The following is a 24,390-nucleotide window of genomic DNA, read 5'->3' on the forward strand; positions in this document are numbered from 1 at the left end:
GAAGATAACTTTGTGGATGGATATGATATGATGGCAGTATGGATATGATATGATATGATATGATATGATATGATATGATATGATGGCAGTATGGATATGATATAATGGCAGTATGGATATGATATGATATGATATGATATGATATGATATGATGGCAGTATGGATAAGATATGATGGCAGTATGGATATGATATATATGATATGATATGATGGCAGTATGGATATGATATGATATGATGGCAGTATGGATATGATATGATATGATATGATATGATGGCAGTATGGATATGATATATATGATATGATATGATGGCAGTATGGATATGATATGATATGATATGATATGATATGATATGATGGCAGTATGGATATGATATATATGATATGATATGATGGCAGTATGGATATGATATATGATGGCAGTATGGATATGATATGATATGATGGCAGTATGGATATGATATGATATGATATGATATGATGTGATGGCAGTATGGATATGATATATATGATATGATATGATGGCAGTATGGATATGATATGATATGATATGATATGATGGCAGTATGGATATGATATGATGGCAGTATGGATATGATATATATGATATGATATGATGGCAGTATGGATATGATATGATATGATGGCAGTATGGATATGATATGATATGATGGCAGTATGGATATGATATGATATGATATGATGGCAGTATGGATATGATATATATGATATGATATGATGGCAGTATGGATATGATCATATGATATGATGGCAGTATGGATATGATATGCTATGATATGATATGATGGCAGTATGGATATGATATGATATGATATGATATGATATGATATGACGGCAGTATGGATATGATATGATATGATATGATATGATATGATGGCAGTATGGATATGATATGATATGATATGATATGATGGCAGTATGGATATGATATGATATGATATGATATGATATGATGGCAGTATGGATATGATGTGTTATGATATGATATGATGGCAGTATGGATATGATATGATATGATGGCAGTATGGGTATGATATGATATGATATGATATGATATGATGGCAGTTTTAAGTACAGATTCATACAATATGTTAATTCATAAAATATACAATTACAGTTGAAAAAATATTTCACAATATGTTGAAAAACTCAGTTTAGAAATAAGATAATTTAGATGTGAATATTAAACTATGATGAATTGAACATCCAACATGCAAAGTGTGTATTCATGATATCAATTAGCAGTTTATTTAAGTGTGTGTGTATTCAACATTACATTCAAAGTGTGTATTCATGATATCAATTAGCAGTTTATTCAAGTGTGTGTGTATTCAACATTACATTACTGTATTGTCTTGGAAAATATAACATGTAATACATACATGTATGCAGTCTTTCAACTTTTGTGTACTCTTTCTTTTCCATAATTTACTCAAAACATTGTACAAGTATTACCTCTAGTATGGACCTATAATAATGGCACACATTGCCTCAACTCCGTAGGCAGCACATAATCTCCACTACCTCATTCAGTGTATGGACCTATAATAATGGCACACATTGCCTCAACTCTCTAGGCAGCACATGATCTCCACTACCTCATTCAGTGTATGGACCTATAATAATGGCACACATTGCCTCAACTCCGTAGGCAGCACATAATCTCCACTACCTCATTCAGTGTATGGACCTATAATAATGGCACACATTGCCTCAACTCCCTAGGCAGCACATGATCTCCACTACCTCATTCAGTGTATGGACCTATAATAATGGCACACATTGCCTCAACTCTCTAGGCAGCACATGATCTCCACTACCTCATTCAGTGTATGGACCTATAATAATGGCACACATTGCCTCAACTCCCTAGGCAGCACATAATCTCCACTACCTATAATAATGGCACACATTGCCTCAACTCCCTAGGCAGCACATAATCTCCACTACCTCATTCAGTGTATGGACCTATAATAATGGCACACATTGCCTCAACTCCCTAGGCAGCACATAATCTCCACTACCTCATTCAGTGTACAGGATTAAATCCGTTCTATAGCAACCTGTGTCCTATCTGGTCACCATTTGTACAGCTACAGTGTAGGTCAACTGTGTGACAATCATTGTTCATATCTTGCCCCCAAGGACAATGGTAAGATAGTAAAGCTAGCTTAACCAGTAATGTGTATATTCCAAGCTGTCTACTCTAATCATCATAATTACTTCTAAAAGACCTGATTATGTAGTAGATACTAGATAAATGAATATTGTACATGTACCAAAGGTTAGAATTGTCAGAAAGGAACCGTTATGTCAGCCACCTTTGTTACCATGTATGTATCGTATGTCTCACTTAGATGTAAAGGATGTAACAGCTGTTTGATTTCATATCCAGCATATAAATCATCCATTCCCTCCCATTTCATTCAGTTTGGTTTAACCTTGTTATAACTGTTGTAAGGCAGATAGATTTTAAATACAGAAAGGTGTGTCAAGCGTAATTTTTTTTCTCACCTCAAAACTTACGTACTTCTTTATTTTAGCCTCTTTTACAGTAAATATGCGAGTTTTAGATGAAGCTCTTTTGATTCATATTTTAGACATTTCATTTTTAGCTCAGTTCAGTTGTGCTATAGGGATCGCTCAGCGTCTATCTATCTATCTATCTGTCTGTCTCTGTCTGTCTGTCTGTCTGTCTGTCTGTGTGTGTGTGTGTGGATGTGTGTGTAAACAACTTAAAGTCAAAAACCATGATATTTAGTGGGTCCATTACCTTGGGTGTCTAGTTGGGAAATTGTTCAAATGAAAATGATCGCATCAGAAATGTGCATTTTACGTTTCAAAATGTGATTTGTTGTATTACAAAATGCTTTGACTTCAGCCTGGAAATGAAAGATTCTTGTTTTATTGATGCAATGAAATCATTAAATCTTTTATGGGCTACTTCACATGTCATTGTCAATGCCATAAAGATTAACATCTGTTTGAGGTTGCTTGGCAACCTAGGCCTGTTTTTAGCACAGCTGAATTAAATCTTAGACACTATGATTAAAACAGGTTCATATAAATGCACAATCCTTAGGCATTCAAAATAACAACCAGTTTGTACAAAGAATATGAAGTCACACATTTTATGGGGAAAGAAAAATAGAGTCATATCAAGACCTCTATGATCATACTGTGTTTGGCAGGTTAAATTTTAAAACTTACTCAAAAAACTATTGGGCAGATCGGTCTGACATTTGGTGGGAACATTCTTAGGGGTGTGTAAGCATTCAAAAAATGTTTGCAAATGTGCATAGCAACAAGACCATGCCCATAGCAACAGTCAAACGGTGAGGTACTTCACAAAGATAACCACTGGGATTAAAAGACAATTGAATTAGCATTAAAAAAATGTGTGTAAATTTGCCTAGCAACAAGACCACGCCCATAGCAACAGCCAAATGATCAGATATATTGCAAAGATAACATGGATTAATAGATAATTGAATGAACATTCCAAAAATGTATGTAAATTTGCCTAGCAACAGGCCCATGCCCACAGCAACAGCCAATCGACGTGAATAGTAATACATGTAGTTTAGTTAAGATTGACTGCTTTCAGTGATGACACCATGGCTTTTGGAAATAGAACAAGTTTAATCAATCATAAAACAGCCTTCACCGAATTTTGAAAAACAAAACGTGGAAGGAAAATCATTGACTTGAGATCGTGTGTACATAATACATCGACGCCGTACTTCTGAACTTATGCTAAACTCGGAGTGTGGGCGATACTTCTGCGGTCACCTGATTCTGTCAGAAGCACATGCTCACTATGACAAAAAAATTGTCATCCATCAAACGTTTTTTTTCGTCTTTAAATTTATAACAATTGACAAAAAGGCCGACACTCAACGTTTTACAGTCAGGCATTTAAAATACTAAAACATCTTTACGGCAGACTCTCACACTCCCCGTGTGTGTGTGTTACTCAGGAATTTGTCGTAGAGGGCGAATCAGACTCCCCAGCAAAATGTCAATTACTCTTAGTTGGTCAAAGTTTGTGGCTGTGTTACTGCTTATTGACGGTATGCCCTTTGCTAGTTCCGACTCCAGTGCGTCTAAATAAAAATGTATGAGTGGATTTACATAGTTTTATTGATAAATTCACCTGACGTCCTAGCCCACACAGATACCTTAACAGACTTTGTAACTTTGTCTGATTAGTATCTGCAAACTCTACCTAATTGTACATGATAAATGTATACCAACTTGTGACAAATGCTTGTACAAATATTCTGCAATTTGCCAGTCTGTGTCACTCTGAAACACTCTATTTCTATATTCATATAATTTCTATATTATGTACTTTAAGTTATGAAATGTTGTAGAACTTAACACGATTACAACACTATGCCGGTATGCACAAGTACTTTAAGTTATGAAATGTTGTAGAACTTAACACAATTACAACACTATGCCGGTATGTACATGTACTTTAAGTTATGAAATGTTGTAGAACTTAACACAATTACAACACTATGCCGGTATGTACATGTACTTTAAGTTATGAAATGTTGTAGAACTTAACACGATTACAACACTATGCCGGTATGCACAAGTACTTTAAGTTATGAAATGTTGTAGAACTTAACACAATTACAACACTATGCCGGTATGCACATGTACTTTAAGTTATGAAATGTTGTAGAACTTAACACAATTACAACACTATGCCGGTATGTACATGTACTTTGAGTTATGAAATGTTGTAGAACTTAACACAATTACAACACTATGCCGGTATGTACAAGTACTTTAAGTTATGAAATGTTGTAGAACTTAACACGATTACAACACTATGCCGGTATGTACATGTACTTTAAGTTATGAAATGTTGTAGAACTTAACACAATTACAACACTATGCCGGTATGTACATGTACTTTAAGTTATGAAATGTTGTACAGAACTTAACACGATTACAACACTATGCCGGTATGTACATGTACTTTAAGTTATGAAATGTTGTAGAACTTAACACGATTACAACACTATCCATACACAAGAGGTGGACAATTAGATGTACATAAGTGACGAGTACTTTCAGACCTAAATTTACATATATTGAAGCAAACTTTCAATACCTCTGGCAAATTTGGATCATTCTGTCAGATCCATTTTAAACACTGAAGAAGGACAAGTGATTTGTTTGAAATATGACTGTTTTTCAACGCAAAGAGGGAGAAGATAACTTTGTGTATTAAGGATGACAAGATTAAATTGAGACCCAGAAAAATAGCATTGCAAAATATACCTTGTTGTTTGAAAACATGTACTCTAGTTGGTTTGCAGAGATATTGGTAATCTATAGTCAATATAGATCAGCTAGAAGTGTGTTTACCTGCTAGTAGTCTATAAATAATATATAGTAAGAGAGTGAATAGAAATCAATCACCATAGCAACCATATAAAAATAGAAAATTAATCATATTATATTTACCTCTGTTCAACTCTTATAAAGGTGATTGTAGATTACCCTTATTAGAAAATTAGAATGCAAAGTACTAACAACTGTTCTATTCCTGGTAAAATATATTATTTTTTACTATAAATGGACAACAATTAGTTGTGAGATAATACCTACTCTATAAAAATAGGATGAATTATATGTGATAGATTAGTAAACAGTTAAGTTGAATATGTTCAAATTCTAATGACGCAGATATCACATGATAAATATACTTTTAGCACAACTGAAAAATCTTAAATGGTTTGAAAGTTGTAAATTTCAGATTCCTCTGTTGCCATGGTTACTATAGCCCATTTACTATGTCACCCTGTTCTATTTCAAAATCATGGCTACATGTAGATGCTTAGGTTTCTAACTTACAGATCCATCACAGACAGACAGTTATGCTGACAGACAGACAGACACAATTAGACAGACAGACAGGGAGGCCGGCAGAGAGAGGTGGGCAGGAAGGCTTGCAGAGGTAGGCAGACAGAGAGATGGGCAAATAGACATACAGACAGACAGACAGACACACACACACACATACACACACACACACACACACACACACACACAGTGAAAAGGACCCATAGTGAAATAGAAAGGAACAAATGAGAACAAGCATTATGCATTGATGTGGAAAATATATGGTACTACACATCCACCTCAGATAAATACATGGTATTCAACATCCACCTCAGATAAATACAGGACATTCAACATCCACCTCACTACACACCATGCTATTTTCCCCACTATAACAAAACTTGACATGGATACTGCCTCCTTGTAATAGTAGTTTCTAAGAAACATATCAGATACATTTACATAATAATGTAGTCTTTGTTATGCAAATCTATTAATTCAAAAGATGTCAATAACAGTAGTAATGATGTAGTATTTGTTATGCAAATCTATTAATTCAAAAGATGTCAATAACAGTAGTAATGATGTAGTATTTGTTATGCAAATCTATTAATTCAAAAGATGTCAATAACAATAGTAATGATGTAGTATTTGTTATGCAAATCTATTAATTCAAAAGATGTCAATAACAATAGTAATGATGTAGTATTTGTTATGCAAATCTATTAATTCAAAAGATGTCAATAACAATAGTAATGATGTAGTATTTGTAGAATTGGATTTACTCTCCAGACATGACTGGTAATAGTGGAAATGTTGGGATGATGTAGTGGAAATGTTGGGATGATGTAGTGGAAATGTTGGGATGATGTAGTGGAAATGAATGTGTGACAAAGATCAGAATTGATGTAATTACTGATTGATATATCACATTATTCCATCTCTACTATTTCTCTGATATGTTCACTCTCCCAAATGAAGAATTAAATTTGAAAATATATAGAAAAACGTAGTGTCTGAGTCCAGTTGTGAACAATAATAATCTTTACAGCCCAGATATGGGTTTGTGGACCAAGGCCGTGCGGTGGAAGGGTCCAACTTTAAGGATGGCCCATAAGCCATAAAGGTTTTATCATGTACTTCTTGAAGTATTAAAATACATTTGCAATCAATTATTTGGACATTTTTAGAGACAGTACGGGATATTATACTGAAAATAAATTGCTGTTTTTGTTGTTAATCTTGACTTATGCCAAGGCCTCATCACATGTATGGCCTGACGGATTGATTTCATTGTGTTCATATCTCAAGCTCCTTGCATTACAATACATGTACGTACATACAAATGTACACATCATTTGAGTTGCAGGAAACACTTTTGTTTATTCTGTTTGTCAATGATATGCCAGACATTGTCAACAGTCATGGGTCATCATTGTGCTCAATGTATGCTGACGATGCCAAAATATATCGCATAGTTAGAACACAAGATGATTGTATTTCTCTTCAAACAGACATTAATAATGTCTACAAATGGTGTAATACATGGAAATTGAAGCTCAATGTGGGGAAGTGTAATGTAATTACATTTAGTAACAAAAAGAAACTGATTTATACATGCTGATGGTCCCCTTGTTCGTGTTCATAGTATCAAAGATCTTGGTATTCTACTTTCTTCACAGATGTGTTTTAGCACCCATATTGATAGTATTGTCAGGAAAGCTTTTAGAATGATGGGTTTTATCAAACGTACATGTGCCAATTTTTCCAAAGTTTCTACATTAAGATCTTTATATGTGACCCATGTTAGAAGCCATCGTGAGTACTGCAGTGTAATTTGGTCACCATGGCAAGTAACTCAAATTGATAAAATCGAACGTGTACAGCAGAAATTTATTAGATTTTTATGTTTTAAATCAAATGTGCAATATACTTCAACAGATTACGATTCGCTATGTGCTAGGTTTAAGCTTCCCCCACTGGTGAGGAGGCGAAAGTTTTTAGATGCTATTTTTAGCACAACTGAACTGAGGTTCAGTTGTGCTAAAAGTGTTATTCTGCAGATTTTCTTCAAAACATTTTGACAAAATTGGCCCTAGCGACCATGACCAAGCCCTTAGCAACAACCAAATGGCAGTACATTTTGGTCAAATAACAACATCATCTGGTAGGCAAATGAGTAAACATTCAAAAAATATATGCAAATACCCTGGCAACCATGACCACGCCCATAGCAACAGCCAAACAGTCGTGTATTTCACAAAGATAAGAGGGATTAATAGACAATTGAATAAACATTCAAAAAATGTATGCAAATTTGCCTAGCAACAAGACCACGCCCATAGTAACAGCCAAATGATCACGTATATTGCAAAGATAACAACAGGAATAGAAAGACAAATGAATAAACATTCAAAAAATGTATGCAAATGTGCCTAGTAACAATACCATGCCCATAGCAACAACCAAATGATCACATATATTGCAAAGATAACAACGGGGATTAATAAACAATTGAATAAACATTCAAAAAATGTATGTAATTGTGCCTAGCAACAAGACCATGCCCATAGCAACAGCCAAATGATCACATATATTGTGAAGATAATAACGGGGATTTATACACAATTGAATAAACATTCACAAAATGTAATAAATATATCTAACAACATGACCAAGCCCATAGCAACAGCCAACTGATAGCATATATCGCAAAGATAGCAACATGGGCAACTGGATAGTCATTCAACAAATGACCACTTATTGTTAGCATGGACTACCATATGGATGAACATTTTTAGAAACTGTACAGTTGTGCTACAACGCCATTGGCGGTATTTTTGTTTACAAACTGGTCAATTCATGCTATAATTGTCCATCCATTTTGTACAAGGTTTGTTTTAATGTACAGAGCAGACAGCTACGTAATAACCATATCTTTCGCATCAGTGCCTCCAGAGTAAATCTGAGAAAATATTCCCCAATTTTAAGATGTTTAACCACTTGTAATGATGTTTTTAAAGCAAATCCAAACATAGATTTATTTAGTCCTGTTTCTGCCTTTCGACGTGTGCTTCAGGCTGCGTGTTTTTAATAATTTTTCCTGTTTTGTTGTTTTTATTTCTGTGTTTGCCTTTTATGTCATGTCACCTCTTTCTGTTATTACTACCCCTTGTTTTTATCTTTTTAGTGCTTGTTTTTCCTTATTTGTTTCTAAAGGTGCCTGTAAATGGGCTTTATGCCTGTTGGTTTACCTGAATAAATAAATAAATAAATAAATAAATAAATAAATAAATAAATAAAAACACACTCACAGCTGCCAGTGCATGAAAAAATGGAAAACATGCAACACAAACTTATTGTTAACAGGTTTGGCATTTAATAAAATTCATGCTAATTTAACAGTACAAGCGATGTGTTGGAAAAATGACTATAGCTTACAAGTTACATCTGTTCATATTCGTATGGAGCGGAACGTGAACGTTATTTGTACATTTGTCTGTTTAGTCTGAATCAGATCTACTAACAGTCAGACTATGTTTAGTCTGGATCAGATCTACTAACAGTCAGACTATGTTTACTCTGGATCAGATCTACTAACAGTCAGACTATGTTTAGTCTGGATCAGATCTACTAACAGTCAGACTATGTTTACTTTGGATAAGATCTACTACTAACAGTCAGACTATGTTTAGTCTGGATAAGATCTACTAACAGTCAGACTATGTTTACTCTGGATCAGATCTACTAACAGTCAGACTATGTTTACTCTGGATCAGATCTACTAACAGACTATGTTTAGTCTGGATCAGATCTACTAACAGTCAGACTATGTTTAGTCTGGATCAGATCTACTAACAGTCAGACTATGTTTAGTCTGGATAATATCTACTAACAGTCAGACTATGTTTACTCTGGATCAGATCTACTAACAGTCAGACTATGTTTAGTCTGGATCAGATCTACTAACAGTCAGACTATGTTTAGTCTGGATAAGATCTACTAACAGTCATACTATGTTTAGTCTGGATCAGATCTACTAACAGTCAGACTATGTTTACTCTGGATCAGATCTACTAACAGTCAGACTATGTTTACTCTGGATCAGATCTACTAACAGTCAGACTATGTTTAGTCTGGATCAGATCTACTAACAGTCAGACTATGTTTACTTTGGATAAGATCTACTAACAGTCAGACTATGTTTAGTCTGGATAAGATCTACTAACAGTCGGACTATGTTTACTCTGGATCAGATCTACCTCCAACTAGTATAGTCAGCTATTGCAATGGATTTGATGTGATATTTAAAATGTGTGTGTATATGTGACTGGCACATCAATGAAATTAAAATTTGTATTGAAGTGGTGAAATGAGAAACAGCGTGTTTTGCATACTGATGAGACAGCTCTTATTTCTGGTTGCCATGGGAATAGTTATTTGCTGAAACTAGATTGTATAAGATAGTGGTATTGTATAGCCTCATATTACTGTATTAAATCCAGTTCATTTTTAATCTGTGATATCTCATCAAATTTACATCAAATCAAAATACACAAAATATTCACAATCAATTCAAAATGACACTGTATCGTTTATTCATCTTAGGTGACCTATTTACCATATTGAGTGTCTGAAATGCAACAATACCAGATCAAAGCAAGGAGATTTTTTGTTAACACCCCAAGTTGAGCCAATTTCTCTGCTAAGCAGTGTAGAATTTGTTATCAATAACATAGGAGGAGATAAGACTTGCCAACCTATTACCTAAATTAATACCAATTTAAATCAGTGCTCAGATGATACCAAGTCAAATTAGATAATTTTTTTACAAGATTCTGTCTTCTCTCTCAATTCTGTAAATGCAATCAATCAATCAATCAATCAATCAATCAATCAATCAATCAACCAACCAACCAATCAATCAATCAACCAACCAACCAACCGACCAACCAATCAATCAATCAATCAATCAATCAACCAGTGAATTGCCTAAATACAATCTGTTCATGTTACATTTTGGTTGCCCAAAACATGCAGTTAATGTCGTCAAAAATATAACTGTATAAACATGATTTTGTGTACATGGAATGATTGCGTGTTTATTCGTATACTGGTATGCAAGAGTGTAAATTTTCAGTGTTGTACTGCAGTGCAAATAGCAATATTATAGTAATGACTGGTACACAATTATATATTGACATTGACCTTGACATCACCTTAGATTTATCATACTGTTAATATACATGATGTAGTATATTGAAAACAGACTGTGAAGGAGGTCTTATCACTTGGAATAGATTTGTAGAATAGTATAGATCCAGCCTACTCTATCTTTAACAACATTACATACAATTTTATGCTTTTTTAGTCCCCGCCGGACGAAGTCCGGGACGGGGACTTATGGATTGGGTTCCGTCTGTCCGTCCGTCCGTCCGTCCGTCCGTCCATCCGTAGCTGTTTCTTGGAGATGCCTGGACCAATTTTTTTTCAAACTTGGTACAGGGGTAACATACAATGTCATACATATGCACGTCAATTTGTTTCATGATACGATCCAATATGGCCGCCTAGCAGCCATTTTGTTTGCAAATTTTCCCTGTCTAAAGCCATAACTCAGACATGCTTGAACAGATCTCATTCAAAGATGGTATTAGGACAGTGTTCTATGACATACATGTGCATATCCATTTTCATCGTGATATGATCCAATATGGCTGCCTGGCAGCCATTTTGTTTGCGAATTTTCCATGTCCAAAGCCATAACTCAGACATGCTTGAACAGATCTCATTCAAAGTTGGAATTAGGACAGTGTTCTATGACATACATGTGCATATCCATTTGTTGTCATGATACAATCCAATATGGCCTCCTAGCAGCCATTTTGTTTGTGAATTTTCCATGTCCAAAGCCATAACTCAGACATGCTTGAACAGATCTCATTCAAAGTTGGTATTAGGACAGTGTTCTATGACATACATGTGCATATCCATTTTCATCATGATACGATCCAATATGGCTGCCTGGCAGCCATTTTGTTTGCGAATTTTCCATGTCCAACAAGCAGACACAACATATCTAAGTCTGTTTGATTTAGGTTCACAAGTGTTGTTGCGTGATCAGAGTAGTGATAATTCCTTAAAACCCAATCATAGCGGGGACTATGTCATTCTCAATGACTTGTTGAAGAAAAAATGACTGAAACGTCAAACCAACCAATAATTTGTGATTCATATTCATCAGTTTTTGATTTGAGACTGCTAACTTGCTGAATAATTACATTGTTTGCCATGGTAACAAGTTCTGTGACCACCATTTTGACAGATATTATTGTAAACTTGCGTCAAGTTGATAATGAATTGACAAGGTTAAATTTTCTGTAGTACTCTATCTACAACACAAAACTACAAGTTATTAACTTGTTTTCATTTTTTTTCACCTGTTTCAGGAGGTACAGAAGAGACATGGTTTAGGGCTTTCTATTCAATCCTATCTTATAAAGCCAGTACAAAGAATTACCAAATATCAGTTACTTTTAAAGGTAAGTCTTATTTTGGTCACCTATTTATCATTTTATAGTTAGACCAAATTATTATGAATTTAAGAAACCACCATATTTGTAGAAGAAACTGTGACATGCAGACCTAGTAAGTGTGACATGCAGACACAGTAAGTGTGACATTCAGACATAGTAAGTGTGACATGCAGACATAGTAAGTGTGACATGCAGACATAGTAAGTGTGACATGCAGACATGGTAAGTGTGACATGCAGACATAGTAAGTGTGACATGCAGACCTAGTAAGTGTGACATTCAGACATAGTAAGTGTGACATGCAGACGTAGTAAGTGTGACATGCAGACATAGTAAGTGTGACATTCAGACATAGTAAGTGTGACATTCAGACACAGTAAGTGTGACATTCAGACATAGTAAGTGTGACATGCAGACATGGTAAGTGTGACATGCAGACATAGTAAGTGTGACATGCAGACATGGTAAGTGTGACATGCAGACATAGTAAGTGTGACATTCAGACACAGTAAGTGTGACATTCAGACATAGTAAGTGTGACATGCAGACATAGTAAGTGTGACATTCAGACATAGTAAGTGTGACATGCAGACATGGTAAGTGTGACATGCAGACATAGTAAGTGTGACATGCAGACCTAGTAAGTGTGACATTCAGACATAGTAAGTGTGACATTCAGACATAGTAAGTGTGACATGCAGACATGGTAAGTGTGACATGCAGACATAGTAAGTGTGACATTCAGACATAGTAAGTGTGACATGCAGACATAGTAAATGTAACATTCAGTCATAGTAAGTGTGACATGCAGACATGGTAAGTGTGACATTCAGACATGGTAAGTGTGACATTCAGACATAGTAAGTGTGACTTGCAGACATAGTAAGTGTGACATGCAGACATAGTAAGTGTGACATGCAGACATGGTAAGTGTGACATGCAGACATAGTAAGTGTAACATTCAGTCATAGTAAGTGTGACATGCAGACCTAGTAAGTGTGACATTCAGACATAGTAAGTGTGACATGCAGACATAGTAAGTGTGACATTCAGACATAGTAAGTGTAACATTCAGTCATAGTAAGTGTGACATGCAGACCTAGTAAGTGTGACATTCAGACATAGTAAGTGTGACATTCAGACACAGTAAGTGTGACATGCAGACATAGTAAGTGTGACATGCAGACATAGTAAGTGTGACATTCAGACATAGTAAGTGTGACATGCAGACATAGTAAATGTAACATTCAGTCATAGTAAGTGTGACATGCAGACATGGTAAGTGTGACATTCAGACATAGTAAGTGTGACTTGCAGACATAGTAAGTGTGACATGCAGACATAGTAAATGTGACATGCAGACATGGTAAGTGTGACATGCAGACATGGTAAGTGTGACATGCAGACATAGTAAGTGTAACATTCAGACATAGTAAGTGTGACATGCAGACATGGTAAGTGTGACATGCAGACATAGTAAGTGTAACATTCAGTCATAGTAAGTGTGACATGCAGACCTAGTAAGTGTGACATTCAGACATAATAAGTGTGACATGCAGACATAGTAAGTGTGACATGCAGACATAGTAAGTGTGACATTCAGACATAGTAAGTGTGACATGCAGACATAGTAAGTGTGACTTGCAGACGGGGTAAGTGTGACATGCAGACATAGTAAGTGTGACATGCAGACATGGTAAGTCTGACATGCAGACATGGTAAGTGTGAAATGCAGACATGGTAAGTGTGACATGCAGACATAGTAAGTGTGACATGCAGACATGGTAAGTGTGACATTCAGACATAGTAAGTGTGACATGCAGACATAGTAAGTGTGACTTGCAGACATGGTAAATGTGACATTCAGACATGGTAAATGTGACATTCAGACATAGTAAGTGTGACTTGCAGACATGGTAAATGTGACTTGCAGACATGGTAAATGTGACATGCAGACACAGTAAGTGTGACATTCAGACATAGTAAGTGTGACATGCAGACATAGTAAGTGTGACATTCAGACATGGTAAGTGTGACATCCAGACATAGTAAGTGTGACATTCAGACATAGTAAGTGTGACATCCAGACATAGTAAGTGTGACATGCAGACATGGTAAGTGTGAAATGCAGACATAGTAAATGTGACATGCAGACGTAGTAAGTGTGACATCCAGACACAGTAAGTGTGACATTCAGACATAGTAAGTGTGACATCCAGACATAGTAAGTGTGACATGCAGACATGGTAAGTGTGACATGCAGACATAGTAAGTGTGACATGCAGACATGGTAAGTGTGAAATGCAGACATAGTAAATGTGACATGCAGACGTAGTAAGTATGACATCAAATTTCTCTGTGTTTTAATTTACATCATATCTATACCATATTGCCATCACTAATTGATATGGTAAGCTTTTGTTTGTTGTAAAGCAACAGTTCTCCAGTTGATTAGTGTTTTTGTTAGATTTTGTGTGTAATTTTACTGGTGTGTAGAGGTAATATAATTACTCATTGAACAGAAATCAACATCTCATTTTAGCACAACTGAACTGATACAGTTCAGTTGATATTAGATATTGCAGATTGAAACTTTGGCCTTTAAAAATGTATATTCCTGGTATAAGAAATGTCATCACTTTAGCCAATTATGAACTGGACTTATAGTTGGTCTGCAGCCATAATTTTAATATCAAATTATGATTGCAGTGGATATTGATAACATTCCACTATAATTGTAATAAATACATTATTACTGTTAGACTCGTGACAAGAGGAGCAACATTAATATTAATTAGATATAGTAATGATATTCAGGAAAACATAACATTCATGTTAATTTTTGAAGAGTGATAACATGTCACTGAGGTGAAAGTTGAAAGATCATGGGATTGTATAAGACTATATTCATTGTATGTTGACAATTGGTTTGAAAATGAGAATATGTTTAATGTATCAATTTGAAGGCAAGTAATGAGATTGTAATCAGGGAAATAATTGATTGCTAGACAAACTGCCTTGTAGCATTTTACATTGTTCACAAACAAGGGTGTCAAGAGATCTGAGAATAATAGGCTAGTTTCATCAATTGGGAATATGGTTTTATGGTTTCTATGGTTACATGACATTTACCCAAGATGTAACCAATATATCTTCCGTGTAATGATGTAGGTTATTCCATTATCAATGTAGGGGTTGGTGATTACGTGCAATGCCCTCCATTTTCAAGTTGTATGTATATTATGATTGCCAGCTGTATACTTGTCTTGACTACTAAGTGTATCCACTTAAAGATGCCTACATGAAATAATTATTTTACAAAAACTATAGTTCAATGGGTTTATATTACAACCAGCAAGCTGTTGTCATTTACCATTAGGGGTTAGATGAAATTTTCAAGTCTGTATCATCTAAGGTATGTGTGACTTGTTTGAATTTGCATACCATATAAATAATTTCAATACAATTTAATACATGTAGCAATTGTTTGTAATATTTGTATCTCAGTAAATATGTCATTTATTTTTATTGATAACAGTCATCGAATTATATCAGTGTAATCTCAGATTATTTGCAATTCCTAATATTTTTTCAGGATCTACTTACTTGCTGTGAAGAAGGCAAAGGGGAAATTAAAGATGGCCTGGATGTTATGTTAAGTGTGCCAAAGAGAGCTAATGATGCTATGCATCTTAGTATGCTCGATGGATTCGATGTAAGTATAACATACAGAGACACATACAGTTCTATGCCATGTATTAGTTCTATACCATGTATTAGTTCTATACCATGTATTAGTTCTATACCATGTATTAGTTCTATACCATGTATTAGTTCTATACCATGTATTAGTTCTATACCATGTATTAGTTCTATACCATGTATTAGTTCTATACCATGTATTAGTTCTATACCATGTATTAGTTCTATACCATGTATTAGGTCTATACCATGTATTAGGTCTATACCATGTATTAGTTCTATACCATGTATTAGTTCTATACCATGTATTAGTTCTATACCATGTATTAGGTCTATACCATGTATTAGGTCTATACCATGTATTAGTTCTATACCATGTATTAGTTCTATACCATATATTAGTTCTATACCATGTATTCGTTCTATACCATGTATTCGTTCTATACCATATATTAGTTCTATACCATATATTAGTTCTATACCATGTATTAGGTCTATACCATGTATTAGGTCTATGCCATATATTAGTTCTATACCATGTATTCGTTCTATACCATATATTAGTTCTATACCATGTATTAGTTCTATGCCATGTATTAGTTCTATACCATATATTAGGTCTATACCATGTATTAGGTCTATACCATATATTAGGTCTATACCATGTATTAGCTCTATACCATGTACTTGATGTACAAGTATGGTTTTATCACAGATTTAAAACTTACAGACAAGATAGGTGGGGTAGGGTGGGGTAGTATTGATGTGACATAGTTTTCACTCCATGGATTCCATGTTAATGTCATCCAGACAGTGGGGGGGGGGGGGGACGACGACTGAAACAGACTCATACAACCATCCATCGACTCCTAGATGACAGTATAGCCAGTGGTAGCAATGACTCCTAGATGACAGTATAGCCAGTGGTTGTACCAATGACTCCTAGATGACAGTATAGCCAGTGGTTGTACCAATGACTCCTACATGACAGTATAGCCAGTGGTACCAATGACTCCTAGATGACAGTATAGCCAGTGGTAGCAATGACTCCTAGATGACAGTATAGCCAGTGGTAGCAATGACTCCTAGATGACAGTATAGCCAGTGGTTGTACCAATGACTCCTAGATGACAGTATAGCCAGTGGTTGTACCAATGACTCCTAGATGACAGTATAGCCAGTGGTACCAATGACTCCTAGATGACAGTATAGCCAGTGGTAGCAATGACTCCTAGATGACAGTATAGCCAGTGGTAGCAATGACTCCTAGATGACAATATAGCCAGTGGTTGTACCAATGACTCCTAGATGACAGTATAGCCAGTGGTTGTACCAATGACTCCTAGATGACAGTATAGCCAGTGGTAGCAATGACTCCTAGATGACAGTATAGCCAGTGGTAGCAATGACTCCTAGATGACAGTATAGCCAGTGGTACCAATGACTCCTAGATGACAGTATAGCCAGTGGTTGTACCAATGACTCCTAGATGACAGTATAGCCAGTGGTAGCAATGACTCCTAGATGACAGTATAGCCACTGGTTGTACCAATGACTCCTAGATGACAGTATAGCCAGTGGTAGCAATGACTCCTAGATGACAGTATAGCCAGTGGTAGCAATGACTCCTAGATGACAGTATAGCCAGTGGTAGCAATGACTCCTAGATGACAGTATAGCCAGTGGTACCAATGACTCCTAGATGACAGTATAGCCAGTGGTTGTACCAATGACTCCTAGATGACAGTATAGCCAGTGGTTGTACCAATGACTCCTAGATGACAGTATAGCCAGTGGTTGTACCAATGACTCCTAGATGACAGTATAGCCAGTGGTTGTACCAATGACTCCTAGATGACAGTATAGCCAGTGGTTGTACCAATGACTCCTAGATGACAGTATAGCCAGTGGTTGTACCAATGACTCCTAGATGACAGTATAGCCAGTGGTAGCAATGACTCCTAGATGACAGTATAGCCAGTGGTAGCAATGACTCCTAGATGACAGTATAGCCAGTGGTAGCAATGACTCCTAGATGACAGTATAGCCAGTGGTACCAATGACTCCTAGATGACAGTATAGCCAGTGGTAGCAATGACTCCTAGATGACAGTATAGCCAGTGGTTGTACCAATGACTCCTAGATGACAGTATAGCCAGTGGTAGTACCAATGACTCCTAGATGACAGTATAGCCAGTGGTTGTACCAATGACTCCTAAATAACAATATAGCCAGTGGTACCAATGACTCCTAGATGACAGTATAGCCAGTGGTTGTACCAATGACTCCTAGATGACAGTATAGCCAGTGGTAGCAATGACTCCTAGATGACAGTATAGCCAGTGGTTGTACCAATGACTCCTAGATGACAGTATAGCCACTGGTTGTACCAATGACTCCTAGATGACAGTATAGCCAGTGGTAGCAATGACTCCTAGATGACAGTATAGCCAGTGGTAGCAATGACTCCTAGATGACAGTATAGCCAGTGGTACCAATGACTCCTAGATGACAGTATAGCCAGTGGTAGCAATGACTCCTAGATGACAGTATAGCCAGTGGTTGTACCAATGACTCCTAGATGACAGTATAGCCAGTGGTAGTACCAATGACTCCTAGATGACAGTATAGCCAGTGGTTGTACCAATGACTCCTAAATAACAATATAGCCAGTGGTACCAATGACTCCTAGATGACAGTATAGCCAGTGGTTGTACCAATGACTCCTAGATGACAGTATAGCCAGTGGTAGCAATGACTCCTAGATGACAGTATAGCCAGTGGTTGTACCAATGACTCCTAGATGACAGTATAGCCAGTGGTAGCAATGACTCCTAGATGACAGTATAGCCAGTGGTACCAATGACTCCTAGATGACAGTATAGCCAGTGGTAGCAATGACTCCTAGATGACAGTATAGCCAGTGGTTGTACCAATGACTCCTAGATGACAGTATAGCCAGTGGTAGTACCAATGACTCCTAGATGACAGTATAGCCAGTGGTTGTACCAATGACTCCTAAATAACAATATAGCCAGTGGTACCAATGACTCCTAGATGACAGTATAGCCAGTGGTTGTACCAATGACTCCTAGATGACAGTATAGCCAGTGGTAGCAATGACTCCTAGATGACAGTATAGCCAGTGGTTGTACCAATGACTCCTAGATGACAGTATAGCCACTGGTTGTACCAATGACTCCTAGATGACAGTATAGCCAGTGGTAGCAATGACTCCTAGATGACAGTATAGCCAGTGGTAGCAATGACTCCTAGATGACAGTATAGCCAGTGGTACCAATGACTCCTAGATGACAGTATAGCCAGTGGTAGCAATGACTCCTAGATGACAGTATAGCCAGTGGTTGTACCAATGACTCCTAGATGACAGTATAGCCAGTGGTAGTACCAATGACTCCTAGATGACAGTATAGCCAGTGGTTGTACCAATGACTCCTAAATAACAATATAGCCAGTGGTACCAATGACTCCTAGATGACAGTATAGCCAGTGGTTGTACCAATGACTCCTAGATGACAGTATAGCCAGTGGTAGCAATGACTCCTAGATGACAGTATAGCCAGTGGTTGTACCAATGACTCCTAGATGACAGTATAGCCACTGGTTGTACCAATGACTCCTAGATGACAGTATAGCCAGTGGTAGCAATGACTCCTAGATGACAGTATAGCCAGTGGTAGCAATGACTCCTAGATGACAGTATAGCCAGTGGTAGCAATGACTCCTAGATGACAGTATAGCCAGTGGTTGTACCAATGACTCCTAGATGACAGTATAGCCAGTGGTTGTACCATTGACTCCTAGATGTCAGTATAGCCAGTGGTACCAATGACTCCTAGATGACAGTATAGCCAGTGGTACCAATGACTCCTAGATGACAGTATAGCCAGTGGTTGTACCAATGACTCCTAGATGTCAGTATAGCCAGTGGTTGTACCAATGACTCCTAGATGACAGTATAGCCAGTGGTTGTACCAATGACTCCTAGATGACAGTATAGCCAGTGGTAGCAATGACTCCTAGATGACAGTATAGCCAGTGGTTGTACCAATGACTCCTAGATGACAGTATAGCCAGTGGTACCAATGACTCCTAGATGACAGTATAGCCAGTGGTACCAATGACTCCTAGATGACAGTATAGCCAGTGGTAGCAATGACTCCTAGATGACAATATAGCCAGTGGTAGCAATGACTCCGAGATGACAGTATAGCCAGTGGTTGTACCAATGACTCCTAGATGACAGTATAGCCAGTGGTTGTACCAATGACTCCTAGATGACAGTATAGCCAGTGGTTCTACCAATGACTCCTAGATGACAGTATAGCCAGTGGTACCATGACTCCTAGATGACAGTATAGCCAGTGGTAGCAATGACTCCTAGATGACAATATAGCCAGTGGTACCAATGACTCCTAGATGACAATATAGCCAGTGGTACCAATGACTCCTAGATGACAGTATAGCCAGTGGTTGTACCAATGACTCCTAGATGACAGTATAGCCAGTGGTTGTACCAATGACTCCTAGATGACAGTATAGCCAGTGGTACCAATGGCTCCTAGATGACAATATAGCCAGTGGTTGTACCAATGACTCCTAGATGACAGTATAGCCAGTGGTTGTACCATTGACTCCTAGATGACAGTATAGCCAGTGGTACCAATGACTCCTAGATGACAGTATAGCCAGTGGTAGCAATGACTCCTAGATGACAGTATAGCCAGTGGTTGTACCATTGACTCCTAGATGACAGTATAGCCAGTGGTACCATTGACTCCTAGATGACAGTATAGCCAGTGGTAGCAATGACTCCTAGATGACAGTATAGCCAGTGGTTGTACCAATGACTCCTAGATGACAGTATAGCCAGTGGTTGTACCAATGACTCCTAGATGACAGTATAGCCAGTGGTAGCAATGACTCCTATTTGACAGTATAGCCAGTGGTACCAATGACTCCTAGATGACAGTATAGCCAGTGGTAGCAATGACTCCTAGATGACAGTATAGCCAGTGGTAGCAATGACTCCTAGATGACAATATAGCCAGTGGTTGTACCAATGACTCCTAGATGACAGTATAACCAGTGGTAGCAATGACTCCTAGATGACAGTATAGCCAGTGGTACCAATGACTCCTAGATGACAGTATAGCCAGTGGTAGCAATGACTCCTAGATGACAATATAGCCAGTGGTACCAATGACTCCTAGATGACAGTATAGCCAGTGGTAGCAATGACTCCTAGATGACAGTATAGCCAGTGGTTGTACCAATGACTCCTAGATGACAGTATAGCCAGTGGTTGTACCAATGACTCCTAGATGACAGTATAGCCAGTGGTACCAATGGCTCCTAGATGACAATATAGCCAGTGGTTGTACCAATGACTCCTAGATGACAGTATAGCCAGTGGTTGTACCATTGACTCCTAGATGACAGTATAGCCAGTGGTACCAATGACTCCTAGATGACAGTATAGCCAGTGGTAGCAATGACTCCTAGATGACAGTATAGCCAGTGGTTGTACCATTGACTCCTAGATGACAGTATAGCCAGTGGTACCAATGACTCCTAGATGACAGTATAGCCAGTGGTAGCAATGACTCCTAGATGACAGTATAGCCAGTGGTTGTACCATTGACTCCTAGATGACAATATAGCCAGTGGTACCATTGACTCCTAGATGACAGTATAGCCAGTGGTAGCAATGACTCCGAGATGACAGTATAGCCAGTGGTAGCAATGACTCCTAGATGACAATATAGCCAGTGGTTGTACCAATGACTCCTAGATGACAGTATAACCAGTGGTAGCAATGACTCCTAGATGACAGTATAGCCAGTGGTAGCAATGACTCCTAGATGACAGTATAGCCAGTGGTTGTACCAATGACTCCTAGATGACAGTATAACCAGTGGTACCAATGACTCCTAGATGACAGTATAGCCAGTGGTAGCAATGACTCCTAGATGACAGTATAGCCAGTGGTTGTACCAATGACTCCTAGATGACAGTATAGCCAGTGGTACCAATGACTCCTAGATGACAGTATAGCCAGTGGTACCAATGACTCCTAGATGACAATATAGCCAGTGGTACCAATGACTCCTAGATGACAGTATAGCCAGTGGTTGTACCAATGACTCCTAGATGACAGTATAGCCAGTGGTTGTACCAATGACTCCTAGATGACAGTATAGCCAGTGGTACCAATGGCTCCTAGATGACAATATAGCCAGTGGTTGTACCAATGACTCCTAGATGACAGTATAGCCAGTGGTTGTACCATTGACTCCTAGATGACAGTATAGCCAGTGGTACCAATGACTCCTAGATGACAGTATAGCCAGTGGTAGCAATGACTCCTAGATGACAGTATAGCCAGTGGTTGTACCATTGACTCCTAGATGACAGTATAGCCAGTGGTACCATTGACTCCTAGATGACAGTATAGCCAGTGGTAGCAATGACTCCTAGATGACAGTATAGCCAGTGGTTGTACCAATGACTCCTAGATGACAGTATAGCCAGTGGTTGTACCAATGACTCCTAGATGACAGTATAGCCAGTGGTAGCAATGACTCCTATTTGACAGTATAGCCAGTGGTACCAATGACTCCTAGATGACAGTATAGCCAGTGGTAGCAATGACTCCTAGATGACAGTATAGCCAGTGGTAGCAATGACTCCTAGATGACAATATAGCCAGTGGTTGTACCAATGACTCCTAGATGACAGTATAACCAGTGGTAGCAATGACTCCTAGATGACAGTATAGCCAGTGGTAGCAATGACTCCTAGATGACAGTATAGCCAGTGGTTGTACCAATGACTCCTAGATGACAGTATAACCAGTGGTACCAATGACTCCTAGATGACAGTATAGCCAGTGGTAGCAATGACTCCTAGATGACAGTATAGTCAGTGGTTGTACCAATGACTCCTAGATGACAGTATAACCAGTGGTAGCAATGACTCCTATTTGACAGTATAGCCAGTGGTACCAATGACTCCTAGATGACAGTATAGCCAGTGGTAGCAATGACTCCTAGATGACAGTATAGCCACTGGTTGTACCAATGACTCCTAGATGACAGTATAGTCAGTGGTTGTACCAATGACTCCTAGATGACAGTATAGCCAGTGGTAGCAATGACTCCTAGATGACAGTATAGCCAGTGGTAGCAATGACTCCTAGATGACAGTATAGCCAGTGGTAGCAATGACTCCTAGATGACAGTATAGCCAGTGGTAGCAATGACTCCTAGATGACAGTATAGCCAGTGGTAGCAATGGCTCCTAGATGACAGTATAGCCAGTGGTAGCAATGACTCCTAGATGACAATATAGCCAGTGGTTGTACCAATGACTCCTAGATGACAGTATAGCCAGTGGTAGTACCAATGACTCCTAGATGACAGTATAGCCAGTGGTAGCAATGACTCCTAGATGACAGTATAGCCAGTGGTACCAATGACTCCTAGATGACAGTATAGCCAGTGGTAGCAATGACTCCTAGATGACAGTATAGCCAGTGGTAGCAATGACTCCTAGATGTCAGTATAGCCAGTGGTAGCAATGACTCCTAGATGACAGTATAGCCAGTGGTTGTACCAATGACTCCTAGATGACAGTATAGCCAGTGGTACCAATGACTCCTAGATGACAGTATAGCCAGTGGTACCAATGACTCCTAGATGACAGTATAGCCAGTGGTAGCAATGACTCCTATTTGACAGTATAGCCAGTGGTAGCAATGACACCTAGATGACAGTATAGCCAGTGGTATCAATGACTCCTAGATGACAGTATAGCCAGTGGTTGTACCAATGACTCCTAGATGACAGTATAGCCAGTGGTTGTACCAATGACTCCTAGATGACAGTATAGCCAGTGGTTGTACCAATGACTCCTAGATGACAGTATAGCCAGTGGTTGTACCAATGACTCCTAGATGACAGTATAGCCAGTGGTTGTACCAATGACTCCTAGATGACAGTATAGCCAGTGGTTGTACCAATGACTCCTAGATGACAGTATAGCCAGTGGTACCAATGACTCCTAGATGACAGTATAGCCAGTGGTTGTACCAATGACTCCTAGATGACAATATAGCCAGTGGTAGCAATGACTCCTAGATGACAGTATAGCCAGTGGTAGCAATGACTCCTAGATGACAGTATAGCCAGTGGTACCAATGACTCCTAGATGACAGTATAGCCAGTGGTACCAATGACTCCTA

At 37.9% G+C, this 24,390-nt stretch overlaps 1 protein-coding gene across 1 annotated transcript in view; it reads left to right on the plus strand.

The window, feature by feature from the left end:
- LOC144451069 (triple functional domain protein-like) overlaps window positions 1–24,390 on the plus strand; it is a 365,406-nt gene that overhangs the window by 85,992 nt on the left and 255,024 nt on the right. Inside the window, exons 16-17 of the mRNA XM_078141839.1 lie at window positions 12,336–12,428; window positions 16,018–16,137. Coding sequence (XP_077997965.1) covers window positions 12,336–12,428; window positions 16,018–16,137 — 213 coding nt within the window. The remainder of the gene's footprint in view (window positions 1–12,335; window positions 12,429–16,017; window positions 16,138–24,390) is intronic.

The sequence above is a fragment of the Glandiceps talaboti genome, chromosome 20 (genome assembly GCF_964340395.1).
Source record: "Glandiceps talaboti chromosome 20, keGlaTala1.1, whole genome shotgun sequence".
NCBI lineage: Eukaryota > Metazoa > Hemichordata > Enteropneusta > Spengelidae > Glandiceps > Glandiceps talaboti.